A 12,878-nucleotide genomic window follows, 5' to 3' on the forward strand; every position below is an offset into this window, starting at 1 on the left:
GTTCAATAATTATGCAATACATTATTTTCAACAGGAAATGGCAGCAAATCTTAGCTGTCAGGACATTGATGCCTACGCGAATCTGATCGGGATGAATTCGTTCTGCAAGACTCGTTGGGCTGGTAACCAAAGTCAACTGAACACATCCGGGACGTCATCGCCGATTGAAGATGACGGTAGTAACATGATAGATGGCTCCGGAGATCAGTGTGGATTTCGGCAAGCAACTGCAGTTGGTCAAACTACTGCTGGACAGCTTATGACATTTGATTCCAGCCAACAAATATCCCTAGACCAACTGCAGTTGCTCAGTCAGCTACAGGTATGTGACAATAATTAGTTTCCTAGTTGTCAGTATTGTTAATAATATTTTTTCCCATATCACACGCAGGCCACAACAACTGCTTCGGGTGCTACTGTTCTACATCACCCGGGTGCTGCAGGAGCCCCAGGTGCAACAACCATCGACGGTCAACAACCTAAATTTGTGTTCAACGTTGATGCGGATAAAGCCTCTCAAGTTCATTTGCTGTTCCAACTGCCGACGGCTCAACAGCAACAACAACAGCTCCAACTGACACAGGAACAACTTGAACAGCACCAGCTAGCCGGTCAGTGTAACGTAACATTACAACAAGCAGCTGCATTGCAACAGGCCCAGTTGCAACAACAAGCTGCGGCAGCTGCTGCGGCAGCCGCTGCTGTACAGCATCAGCAACAGCCTCAACAATTTCAGTCACCAAACATTGTCCATCCCAGTTCGGTTGTTTTAGCTCAGCAACAACAAGCCCAATCGGCACAGCAGCTACAGCAATTGCATGCCCAAGCCCAGGCAGCACATTGTACGCAGCATGCGCAGGTTCAAGTAGCTACCCAAACGCAACAGCCACAAACTGGAGGGTTGCTTATCCCAAGGCAACAAAGTCCACAAACCATGGTGGATACAGCTACTTCTACGGGTGGTAAAGTATCCTCTAAAAAGAGCGAAAAGTCACGCAAAGAGAAAAATCGCATCGCTGGAATTCGACAGGCACCAGCCGGTCAGCAAGCGGCTACTACCGCAGGCTACCAGTTTGACGCGGCTCCTGCTGTTCAAGCTCCAATGCAATATCCTGCTGCGGGCCCAACAGCAAATGTCGTTCAGGAGCGTCAAATTGATGTGGATTCTGAAACGGATTCCAACCACGATACTGCCCTAACGCTAGCATGTGCCGGAGGGCACGAAGAGCTGGTTGAGTTGCTTATAAGCCGGGGAGCAAATATCGAGCACAAAGATAAGAAGGGTTTCACTCCCTTAATCTTGGCGGCTACTGCTGGCCACGAGAAGGTCGTCGAAACTTTACTACGTCATGGTGCTGAGATGGAAGCACAATCGGAAAGAACTAAAGACACTCCACTATCGCTTGCCTGTTCAGGTGGACGATATGAAGTAGTAGAATTGTTACTCAATATGAACGCTAACCGAGAACATCGCAATGTTTCCGATTACACACCACTTAGTTTAGCCGCTAGTGGTGGATATGTGAATATTATCAAATTATTGTTGAGTCACGGTGCAGAAATAAATTCTCGGACCGGTAGTAAACTTGGAATTTCTCCTCTTATGTTAGCCGCCATGAATGGCCACACAGCTGCCGTGAAACTTCTTTTAGACATGGGTTCCGACATCAACGCTCAGATAGAAACTAATCGGAATACAGCCCTTACTTTGGCGTGTTTCCAAGGTCGACACGAAGTAGTGAGTCTATTGCTTGACCGCAAGGCCAATGTAGAGCACAGAGCCAAAACCGGATTAACGCCATTAATGGAAGCTGCTTCTGGTGGTTACATTGAGGTTGGTCGAGTCCTTCTGGATAAGGGAGCCGATGTAAATGCTGCACCAGTTCCATCATCACGTGACACAGCGTTGACTATAGCGGCGGACAAAGGCCACCTTAAATTTGTGGAGTTGCTTCTATCTCGTGGCGCTGCGGTAGAGGTTAAAAATAAGAAAGGAAATTCACCTCTTTGGCTAGCAGCGAATGGTGGTCATTTGACTGTTGTCGAAGTTCTATGCAACGATGGGGCCGATATTGATTCTCAGGACAATCGAAAAGTTTCATGTTTGATGGCCGCCTTCCGTAAAGGTCACACCAAAGTAGTCAAGTGGATGGTTAATCACGTCACCCAGTTCCCATCGGATCAAGAAATGACTCGCTACATCAATACCATCAGCGACAAGGAATTGTTGGAAAAGTGTCACGATTGTGTTAAAGTGATTCGAGCGGCAAAAGACCAACAAGCAACCAAGGCGAATATAAATGCATCAATATTGCTTAAGGAGCTGGATCTGGAACGTAGTCGCGAAGAAAGTCGCAAAGCAGCTGCTGCCAAACGTCGAGAGAGAAAGAAGCGTCGAAAGGCCGAAAAACGAGAACAGCAACGGAAGCTAGTCGAAGGAGATGGCAGCAGTAAAACAATCGTCAACAGTGACGATGATGATGAAGGCGATGACGATAAAGACGATGATGCAGACAGTGATCGAGATGATGATGATATTCCAAATGTTCCAATTCATAACATTTCGAATCGCTCCAACGCTTCGATAGCCAGTGGCAACAGTCGAATGCAATCAACACCACGTGAACACCATCATCAAAATTTACCCACTGCCAATAGCCATCAGAGCAACAGCACCAATAACAGTAATGATAAAGAAGAAGGTGATTCCGGAATCGATGCAAACAGTCAAGGTTCCTGCTCGAGCTCTGATGTCAAGGCATCAACAATCGAACAACAGAAAAAGAACAATAAAAAACGCAAACAACAGTTGCAGCAACAACAACAGCAACAGCAATCGCGAGCACGTTCGGCAATAACTCCTAAAGTTGCCAATGCCAAACAACAACAACTGCTTCAGCAAGAACAGCAACAAAAACAACAACAACAACAGCAGCAACCACATCCGTTCTCTCAGCAAAATCGACACAGTAAAAGCCCGGAGAGTACTACTTTTACGCCTGTTACTACAAATATTACAACGACAATGGTAGCATCAAACAATTCTGTGGTTCAGGATAAAAACCAACATCAGAAACAGCAAGAGAAGGAAAAAATTCTCGTTGTTCCTCAGCGTAAACAACAAACACAACAATCTAATCAAAATGAAACCAAGCGCGATCACCACGATAGTAAGCGCGAGAAAACTGTTGAAAAAGAAAACGTAGCTCCGAAAGAAGTTCATAAGGTCGAACTTGCCAAGAAAGAGAATTTGCCTCAACAACAACAGCATCATTACCAGCAACAGCAATCTCACCATTCAAGCAGTCAACAACAACAGCAGCAGCAACAGCAACAGACCCAGTTGAGTAATCGTAAATCGATCATCGTTTTTGGATCCAACCGCCATCCAGTGGAAAAAGATGATCACGATACTAGCGAATCGACAACTTATTATAGTAGTATCAACAATATTCAGAAGAAAATACACCCCAACAACAACAAAACTACTAGCTATCACAACAGCTCAGAAGAACAGCAACAACAGCAGCAACTGCATCAGAAATCAACTAGTCCGACGAAACAAACAAATGCCGCTCAAACCAATTTGTCTAATGCCTTGCTTCAGGGTGGATCCAGCAATAATGCGATCAAACGCGAAGAAGGTTGGAAGGAAGTGGTCCGAAAAAGTTCGGTCCAACAGAATCAAGCCGCACCAATTGAATGCAAAAAAGTTCAGGTTCCAGTACACGCGATTTCAAGAGTCATCGGACGTGCCGGAAGTAACATCAATGCCATCCGTGCAGCTACAGGGGCACATATTGAGGTGGAAAAACAAGGCAAGGTTCAAGGTGATCGATCAATTACAATCAAGGGTTCTTTGGAGGCTACAAAACAGGCACACTTACTTATTGCCACATTAATCAAGGATCCAGATGTAGACATTTTACAAATGTTACCGAAAAACAATGCTACAAAGAACGCTCCTCCTGTTCCTACGGTGCCTCCGATGTCCAGTTCTTCGCTTGGAAGTACCATAATTCTGCCAGGATTCAATGCCCCGACGATTCCCTCACTTGGGAATGTAACCATGACTTCGGGATTATCGAAGGGAAAGAACGTTTTCGTGGCATCTAATCAAAACAAATCGATTTCAGCTTCGGCCGTTCTTGCAGCTGCAACAGGAAAAGCAAATACGATCGGAGGTCTACTACAAAGGCCACCTGTAGCGAAAAATCTATTTACAAGTGCTGGAACTAGTGGTGCACACGCATCTAGGGTTATATCTTCAAACAACGCTCCTTCAATTTCAGGAAGCGGCTTGAACAAAGACAGTAAACGACCTGCTATTCAAGTGCCGACAAGCGCCCTTTCGAAAAATGTTACTTCAGCTTCTAACAACAATATGATACAGTTGAAGAACGCCATCAAACCTCACGGTAACAACTACATACCCTCAGGTTCTTTCGCCAAACTTGTTGCTGACAGTACAGTAGGCGCACCACCGATTGGAACCATTGGTCAGACTTCGGCTGCGAATGTTGTTCGAAAACCTACCAATCAACAACAATCGCCAGGTTCGATAAATAATCTAGTGAGCCAAACAGCAACTTCCGGTTCTACGAGCATCGCTTCGTCAGCAGCAACAGCTAGCGCTTCCGCTCCAATAAGGCCACCGGTTTCGATTCTGCAATCTCCAGCTAAAGGACTGCCGGCACCATTTGGCAATTCTAACACGTCCACTAGTTGTGCACCAGTAACCAGTATGTCGTTACCTCCACCTGGATCCACGACCTCTTCAATGGCTAATAACAATCAATCAGCAGCACCAACATCAGCCACACAATCCCACACATCATCAACGGTCGATTCAATGTGCAACACTAAAGCATTCATGTCTTCGTCTCCTGTTAGTGGAGCAGGACCCAGTATGGTCGACTCTGCAGCATCTGTCTCAGTGCCCACAGCAGCATTGGGAAGTGGTTCAGGAAGGTCCATTACTCCGATTGGGCAACCACCGGCGCGTGCAAACATCACTCCTTCTCCATTGCTTCAAACCACTTCTACAACGTCTACTTCTTCTCAACGGGATACGATCATTCCTAGCAACAGCAACAACAATCCCAGTATAATGAAACTGAACAATCCAGGAACGATCGGAAGTGGTTTGCCAACGGCAGTAATATCCACCGCATCCAACGTCTCAAGCTCAACTATTGCTCAGTTGCACAAGATTAACAACAACATGCATCCGAATGCGCAGGCGCATGAATATTCTTTGTTTAATGATTCCTTTGGTGGTGGCCAGTGGGGAACCTCTAGTACTGGAGCCGGAGTTTCCAGCGGCGGTTCAAATGTTGTTGGTGCTCAGCACAACCAACAGCAACAGCATCAACATCACCACAACCACAGCGGGGGTCCAAATCATTTGCCTCATCACCATGGGGTAGGAGTTATTGGGTCCAACGTTCTGGGTGGAGGATCGGCTGGTAGCTCTGGCGACAGCACACATAATGCCGGTGGAAAATTGATCTACAGTCATCCACACGGTGCCGGTTCGTCTTTCATGGAGAATGAACCTCCTCTACAGGTAGAGTACTTTTAATGCATTTCTTGAAAGATTTTCTTTATAAAACCATTTAATATCTTCTAGGTTGACGCGTCGAAAGCACCTGGGTATCGCGGAACTGCTGTATCTTCTCCAGTAAGTTCTAAAGCATCGAGTAATGCAACTACACCACCAGGAGGACCAACATCTCAACAACAACAACATCAACAGCATATGCTGTCGGGTCCTACGACTAGTAGCGCCATTACTAGTGGCGTGTCCAACCAACAACAACAGCAATCACATGGTTCAAACCAACTACAACAGCAGCAGCAGCAACAGCAACTTCAACAACAATCCCAATCAGGACCGTACTCATCACCCAATGAGCAAAACATAATAAAACCACCTCAATCGTCCCAAGCCCTACCAAGTGGGCTCGCTGTTCAGCGCCCGATTCTAAACAATTCGTCTCAAATTGGCCCAATGAATATGTTCAATATACGAGATCATCCACCACCGCTAGTCGGCAACTCGAGGCCTCCACAACAATCTATGTTCGATCCGTTGTCTTCACAAAATCAACACATGCTAAACTTCGGTGCCGATCCTCTGCAGTCATCATATCAAAGTCACATGGGACTAGCAGCTGGAGCTGGAGGATTGCCGCCCTTGTCACGATTAAATCCAAAGGCATCGGCATTTTCCGCCATTCCACCTTCGCAGAACCATCAATCTGCAGCTCCCGGAAGTGGTAAACTGTCATCATCCAAACAGTTTGGAAATATGTTCCACCCTAACGCCCCTCCTGGCCCCATCAGCAAATACCAGAATCTTCCACCGGGTGGAGGCCCTCAAATGCCACCATTCGGTCCAGCACGAGGCAATCAGTCGCATGGTCATGGACCAGCGCCTGGACCTCCAGGACCGCCAGGAAGTGGACGGGGCAATAGCGGCGGAGCTAATTGGTTCTCAGAGTTGAGCCATCTGCCTCGGGACAGTCTGCTTGAAAATGGTATTGCTGCAATGACGCTGGGACGATCACCAACCATTTCTCCGAACAACAACAATAGCAACCAGCCGACAACCAACGGTGCTGCCGGCCTAGTAGTAGGCGGTCCTCCTGGCCCACAAGACGATGGGCGCAAAATATCTCGGGCTATTGGTTCGGAACGGGCCAGCTGGAAGTACTATGGAGGATCTAGTGGTGCTGGAATCGGTGGTGGAATTGACGCTGATCCAAATGCCCTCGCAGCCGCTGCTGCAGCGGCCGCAGCTGGAGCACCACACTGGATGGTGGACAAAACTCTAGCCGCCGCCATGGGAAGTAGCGGAGGTGGACCTCAGCAATGGATGGGACCACCGCCGAGACATTTCATGGACGATCTGCATCTAACGGATCATTTCCAGGTAGTTAATTTTTCCGAAAGACATTGAAATTTATTCTAATTTGTTCTAATTTTTTTACCATTCAGCCACTCCAGATGGAGTATCACAATACCTTGGGCGGGAGCAATGGTGGGGGTGGTGGCAGCGGTCCCAATCAACCTAACATGAATTTCATGCAATCGTTGCAATACCAGTTCATGCCTGGTGGTGGACCCAACGATATGATTGGAGACGGATCGTTGCAACAACCATGGGATCACGAGAAGCATGTAAGTTACGGCTAGAACAAGAATAGGGGAGATAAATTTATTTAACTTTTTTTTCCCTAATTCGTCATTGCAGGGTTGGCCGGCTAAGTGGAGTGGTCACTGAAGGAATACGCCGTAAATAATGAAAGTTAATTCTTTTGTTATTCGTTTTCGTGTCGAGTTTCGGTAGAACTTTTATTACAATGCACTAATAACCGACATAATAACCCCCTCTCTCCTGTAGAAAATGCACATACATGGATCTCGTCCATGGCATTGTGTGGAGAATATTTATTGGACACACAAATATGGGAAACTACAACATTTTTCCTTCTTTTAACTATAATTGGAACAAACTAAAAAAAAGCTCTGGAATTTTGCTGAAGGTTTGGTAAAATCTTTCGAACAAAAGTGGTTACCGTAAAAGGCAAACGGATTGATAGAGCAGAAATATCGAATGTATCATCCTTAATGTTAGTTTCCAGTTCTTACTCCAGGATATAAGCGTGCACCAAGCGCATTTTGTGTTACACCTTTTTGTATAAAAAGAAGGAAATGAATTTTCTTTGTTTTATATCCCTGCTTTATATATAACTACACTTAGAATTTCTGTTTGAAATATCTAAATATTTGTTTTTTTTTCTTGCATAAACATTGAGCGTGGTACAGAATAAACTAAAACAGATTTCTTATAATTTACTTGATTCGGTTTACGCTATACTTTTTCTTTTCTCATTATTATGAGTTCCATAATGTTGAAAATGCATGCTGAATTAAGGATAGCATGAATATCGTACTACTGAAATTTGATCTAATCTATCTCATGAACACGCTGATTCAAAAACAAATAAAACTTGAAAGAATACATGAAAATCGCAATCTAAACGTATTTTAAACTGAATCGCCAAAACAAAGTAAACGCTAACGCAAAGTGAAATCTACTTAAATCTACTCGATTTTATCCCCAAAAATAAAAGAAAACCCAGCAAAAATCGCTTCTGAGGAAATAAAACACGCAAATCAACCAAAATCATGTATAACCGAAAATAACTGTATTTTTGCTTGTTTGGACTTTTTTTTCGTCAAAACACCTACACAACTTGGATTTTCTCAATTAAACAGAAAAATGCATTCAAAACACTGAACTTGTTATTTGCAAATAAAAGAATTTGAAAAAGAGACATGAGCATAGACACCGTTTTTATGGAGAAATTCTTTACCGTAGTAAATTTTATCAAATGCTTGACACAGTGACATCAAACGCGAAGAAAATGTTCTACCACACAACACAATATTACTGCTACTATTGAAATTTCTGCTGCCAGAGGGTGTTATTCGCTAACGGAGAGATTGTTGGGATTGGTTTGATCCGGAGTAAGTTTTGTTTTTCGAAAGGTCGATAGGTGACGGATAACAAACAACCACAAAAAAAAACAATACTATCTATCAATAACCTAATCTGCTATTGAAATAAATAAAAAAAAAGCTAAACAGAATTGCTGGAAAAAGAAACTTAGTAGGTAACTTACGAGAGATGAACGCAAGCATGTTGGTAGTTTATTGAACAATAAAATGGCTTAGGAAAATATTAACAAAAACATATATAATCAGTCAAGAAAAAATGCAAAAGCGGTGATTGAAATAAAAAAAATGCGATAAAAAAAATAATTTACAACTCGCGCTTCAAAATGGAATCTTACGTTTTTATTATTCTGGTTTTTGAATGGTTTGTTAGACATTATGCAACAGCAAATTAAACAATATTAGATCCACAACTCAAAAAAAAAATAACCGTCAAAATGACATGCAGAACGGAGCGAGCGGATGTGAATAAAATAAAGTGGCTGAAAAAAGTAGTGTAGCATGCTACAGCTTCCTCGTTATAAAAAGAATCCCATTGGAGTACTTCACTTGCACTTAATAGCCAATTTTTCTCTCGATGAGGAGGAACAAAATGGATGAGTGTGACTTCAGCATTTGATTGGGCCGAAATGTTCCAGCCACACTACGATTTTTGCTATCCGTGAGAGAATCGGCTATCGAACTGTTCGAGACAAGCGTGTCGATTCGATTCTTGATTATTAATTGCTACGAATTTCATTGATACGAAAACCTTAAAGATGCATAATTAATTCGCGTAGCAAAGCAAAGCGCAAACACGCAAGTTGTTTGTTCAGAGACCGTATATGCAGTAAACTACTAAACTTACATAACAGAAAACATATACGAATAAAAAAAGTAAAAGAACAACATGCTGCTGCTGGAAAGAATAATATAACCGAAAAAAGGAAACTCAAACACGCGCTAAATGACGAAAAACAAGCTAAAGCAGATTGAAATCTGACGACCAACGGTTGTTAGCAATTGATGAAAACAAAATTGAAGAAAAAACGTGTAGGAATCGCGTAAAATCTTTAGAATTACAACAAGAAAGTAATAAACAAAAAGTATGATAACAGTTGCATTAGCATATGATAAAGGAAACAAAAAAATATATATGATGATAAAAAACACTTGATGACGATGATGAAAAACATTGAAAATGATTCAAAAGAAATTAAACATTTACTGATTAATGATTACTGATGGATTATTGATTAACTAATTAATGATTATTATTATTATTATATATTATTATTCTATAAATTATATATTATATTTGGAAAATAACCATATAAAATGAAATGGAAATATAAATAATGAAGGAAAATTGTGCGGTGCTTCTCATTTGCCATTTAGAACAATCCGAAAGTCTTGAAAATGGAGATTTGGTTTGAAAATTAAGTCGACGATAAGCTACCCTTTAGTATTTTTTGTGATGCGGTTTGGTTGCTCTAAGACGATTAAACAAGAACAAGTTAAATAAGACTAATAGCAGTTAGGTTTTTTGCTGTTTTTCTTAGAAATGATACAAATTTTTTTAAATGGATAATTTTTTTGTCCCATGGTAGATTTTCTTGACCCCAAAGTATTTTTTCTTGTCTCGTCAACCATCTTTCGAACTGAATATTGCTCATCCGTGTACATCCGAAAACCAAATTGCCCATTCTCTTTTGACCCACAAAATACATGAAAAAATAGGAAAAATATATATTCACGTTGATTTTTCCTTATAATGTAACAACTGTTTGAAATCATCTTTAAATGAAAAAAAATGAAAATGAAGTTTAAACGACAACGAATTAAAAAAAATTGCTTAATACATCCCTATCAATAGTCAACCACATTAAAAATGGCAGCACTGTCGTGTATCCAACTGCGTTGAAGTTAGCCCGTTTCAATGCACGGCGGCCAAGGTGAGTCATGTAAGGGAGTTCTCAAGTTGGTAAAAAGTAAACGGAGCTAAATTGCAGCAATGTTTTAGTAGTGGTATACGAACTGTGACGCCATTGTTACAGTTTCCGGGGTTTTTCTTCATCAGTTTCGAGTCAAAACTTTCGACACTATTCGTTCTAAATGTTGTCTGCGATGTTACGGTCAGAAGAATAAACTTTTTTCAATATATGGCTGAACATTGATTGAGAACACCTTACTTAACTCGCCTTGACGATGGTGGCACACAAAGAGCTAACATCGAGCGTTTTATTGTTTTCGAAAAATAAACCGTTTATCTCCCAGAATCGGAACCGTACGCAGAATTCATAAATCCGTAAATCTGTGAGAAATGGACAGTTATTTCATTGACCCTCAGCGCCGTAGGGGTGTGAAAGTGCTGTTCCCAAACCACCAGCTGTCGGTGAACCTGCAAAACTATGGACTGCATAACCAGATCAAGTACAACGTTGTTGTTGAAAAGATGGACCTTCAAAATCTCATCGTAAGTGATAGTATAATAATAGCTCTACGTATAGGAATTTTCCCCTTTATGAATTTTTTTTCACAGCAAATTCGACTAACCGAATCCAATGATCATTCCAAAATGTTCATAAGCACTATTGACAACAACAGCTATGAACAGATTCGGGCGGAACAATCGCTGCACGTAACTTTCCAGGGATTTATCGATCATCTTACCAAGATCTTGGACTCTTGCGTGAAGGAAGACCTACACATGAGCCTGGTCAAGGATGAAAACCTACATCTGTTGCAGTTCTATGAGAAAAGTTCCTTCAAAAACCTTACCCACTTGTTTCTGCAAATCCAACAATCCTCAACTGAAACGGTCCTGTTTCATATTAATTTGGAGCTGCAATCACTTCAGGATCAGTCCAGTAGCTACGCGGGTCAGATACAAAAATATCAACTGGAGGTGAATGCCCGCGACGAATCTCTCCATAGGATGCAGGCCGAGATTCGTACATTGAACGGGAAGTTGCTGGAACAGGAAAATATGATCTTCAGTAGAAATACCGAGGAAATTAATAGATTGCAGCAAACGATCAAACACATCAATGAGTCAAAGGAACTTGAAGAAAAACGGCTGAAAACTATGATATCCGGGATGCAGGAAAAGATTGATCAGCAGAATAAGGAACTTTTGGGCTGTGCAGAAAAGATGAAGTAATTGCTGAAGAAAGTTTCAAGATGATCTTGTTTTAAATGCATTTTTTCCCATTGTAGGCAAGATTCTAAACGTTTCGAGGCACTCCGCGAAGATCACATCAAACTAAAGACTCAGCATGAAAACCTTTGGGAAGATTCCGAACGAATGAAAGCGGACATCAACTCCTATACAAATCGAGAAGCTCGTCATGAGACAACGATCGTAGATTTGCGCCGACAGATGATTGAACTACAGAGTAAGCTGAAAATTGCGGATAAACAAAAGTCTGAATTGGAAGCCGAGCTGGAAGCGGAGCGAAATATATGCCAAACCAAGAAAAATGCTCTACAGCTCACCACTGGGGAGATTGCAAACTCAAATGTTGTCATTGCCAATCTTAACAAAGAGGTGGCCAAGCTTAAAAGCAAGGTAGAGCTGAGAACGGAAATCGCGATGCGACAGGAAAAACTTATTCAGGAACGGGAGAAGGAATTCGCGGAACTGCAAGACATTGTTAGGAAGATTCAGGAAGAACATATTAAAAACAGGGCCGCAGGGGAAGAGTATGCCTTGACAGTGCGCCGCATCAAGGAGACGTCTGATGTTATCGAAGAAAAATACAGGAAAAGTAAGAGATTGTCGAAAAGTATTCCATGCTTATTAAATCCTATTAACAACATTTTACGATTTCAGAAATCAATGATCTTATCGTTAAAGTAAGTTCCAGTCAGAACGTTGAACCTCATCAGCAAACGTCCGTCTTGAATCATCATCTTCCAAACCGATATCTGAGACCACAAAATCGGATAGATTGATGAAAACTAGCCTAAGTAATTGTAAATATTGTGTAATTTAAATTAAAGCATGAATACAGCTATTTGTTAAATCTTATACGCATTCATCCCACATTCAGTAGTCTTTGTCAGCTTAAGCGCTTTCGTGTCTAGTGGAGTGAATGTTTAAAAGAAATCTAAGACTTCATTTTTCACAAGGGAGGCCCCTTTATTTTTTTCTGAATTGAGAAAAAAAAATTCACAATGACAAAAATGGCAAAGTGACAAAACTGACAAAAATCAAAAATTTGAAAAAAAAAAGAAATGACAAAAATGACAAAAATGATAAAAATGACAAAAATGACAAAAATGATAAAAATGACAAAAATGACAAAAATGACAAAAATGACAAAAATTACGAAAATGACAAAAATGACAAAAATGACAAAAATGATAAA

General features: G+C 41.6%; 2 protein-coding genes across 2 annotated transcripts in view; both read left to right on the forward strand.

Moving 5' to 3' along the window:
• The window catches only part of LOC129746691 (ankyrin repeat and KH domain-containing protein mask), a 51,241-nt gene extending 41,367 nt beyond the window's left edge, over window positions 1-9,874 (forward strand). Inside the window, 5 exon segments of the mRNA XM_055740543.1 lie at window positions 35-322; window positions 392-5,569; window positions 5,633-6,937; window positions 7,003-7,185; window positions 7,259-9,874. Coding sequence (XP_055596518.1) covers window positions 35-322; window positions 392-5,569; window positions 5,633-6,937; window positions 7,003-7,185; window positions 7,259-7,288 — 6,984 coding nt within the window. The 3' untranslated portion in view covers window positions 7,289-9,874.
• Window positions 9,875-10,726: 852 nt separating this feature from the next.
• LOC129739809 (spindle assembly abnormal protein 6 homolog) lies at window positions 10,727-12,538 on the forward strand. The gene is made up of 4 exons (XM_055731331.1): window positions 10,727-10,981; window positions 11,048-11,664; window positions 11,725-12,275; window positions 12,341-12,538. Exons 1-4 carry the CDS (start codon window positions 10,829-10,831, stop codon window positions 12,460-12,462), a joined length of 1,443 nt encoding a protein of 480 aa, XP_055587306.1. The 5' UTR covers window positions 10,727-10,828; the 3' UTR covers window positions 12,463-12,538.
• Window positions 12,539-12,878: the final 340 nt, after the last annotated feature.

Source organism: Uranotaenia lowii, chromosome 1 (genome assembly GCF_029784155.1).
Source record: "Uranotaenia lowii strain MFRU-FL chromosome 1, ASM2978415v1, whole genome shotgun sequence".
Lineage (NCBI taxonomy): Eukaryota > Metazoa > Arthropoda > Insecta > Diptera > Culicidae > Uranotaenia > Uranotaenia lowii.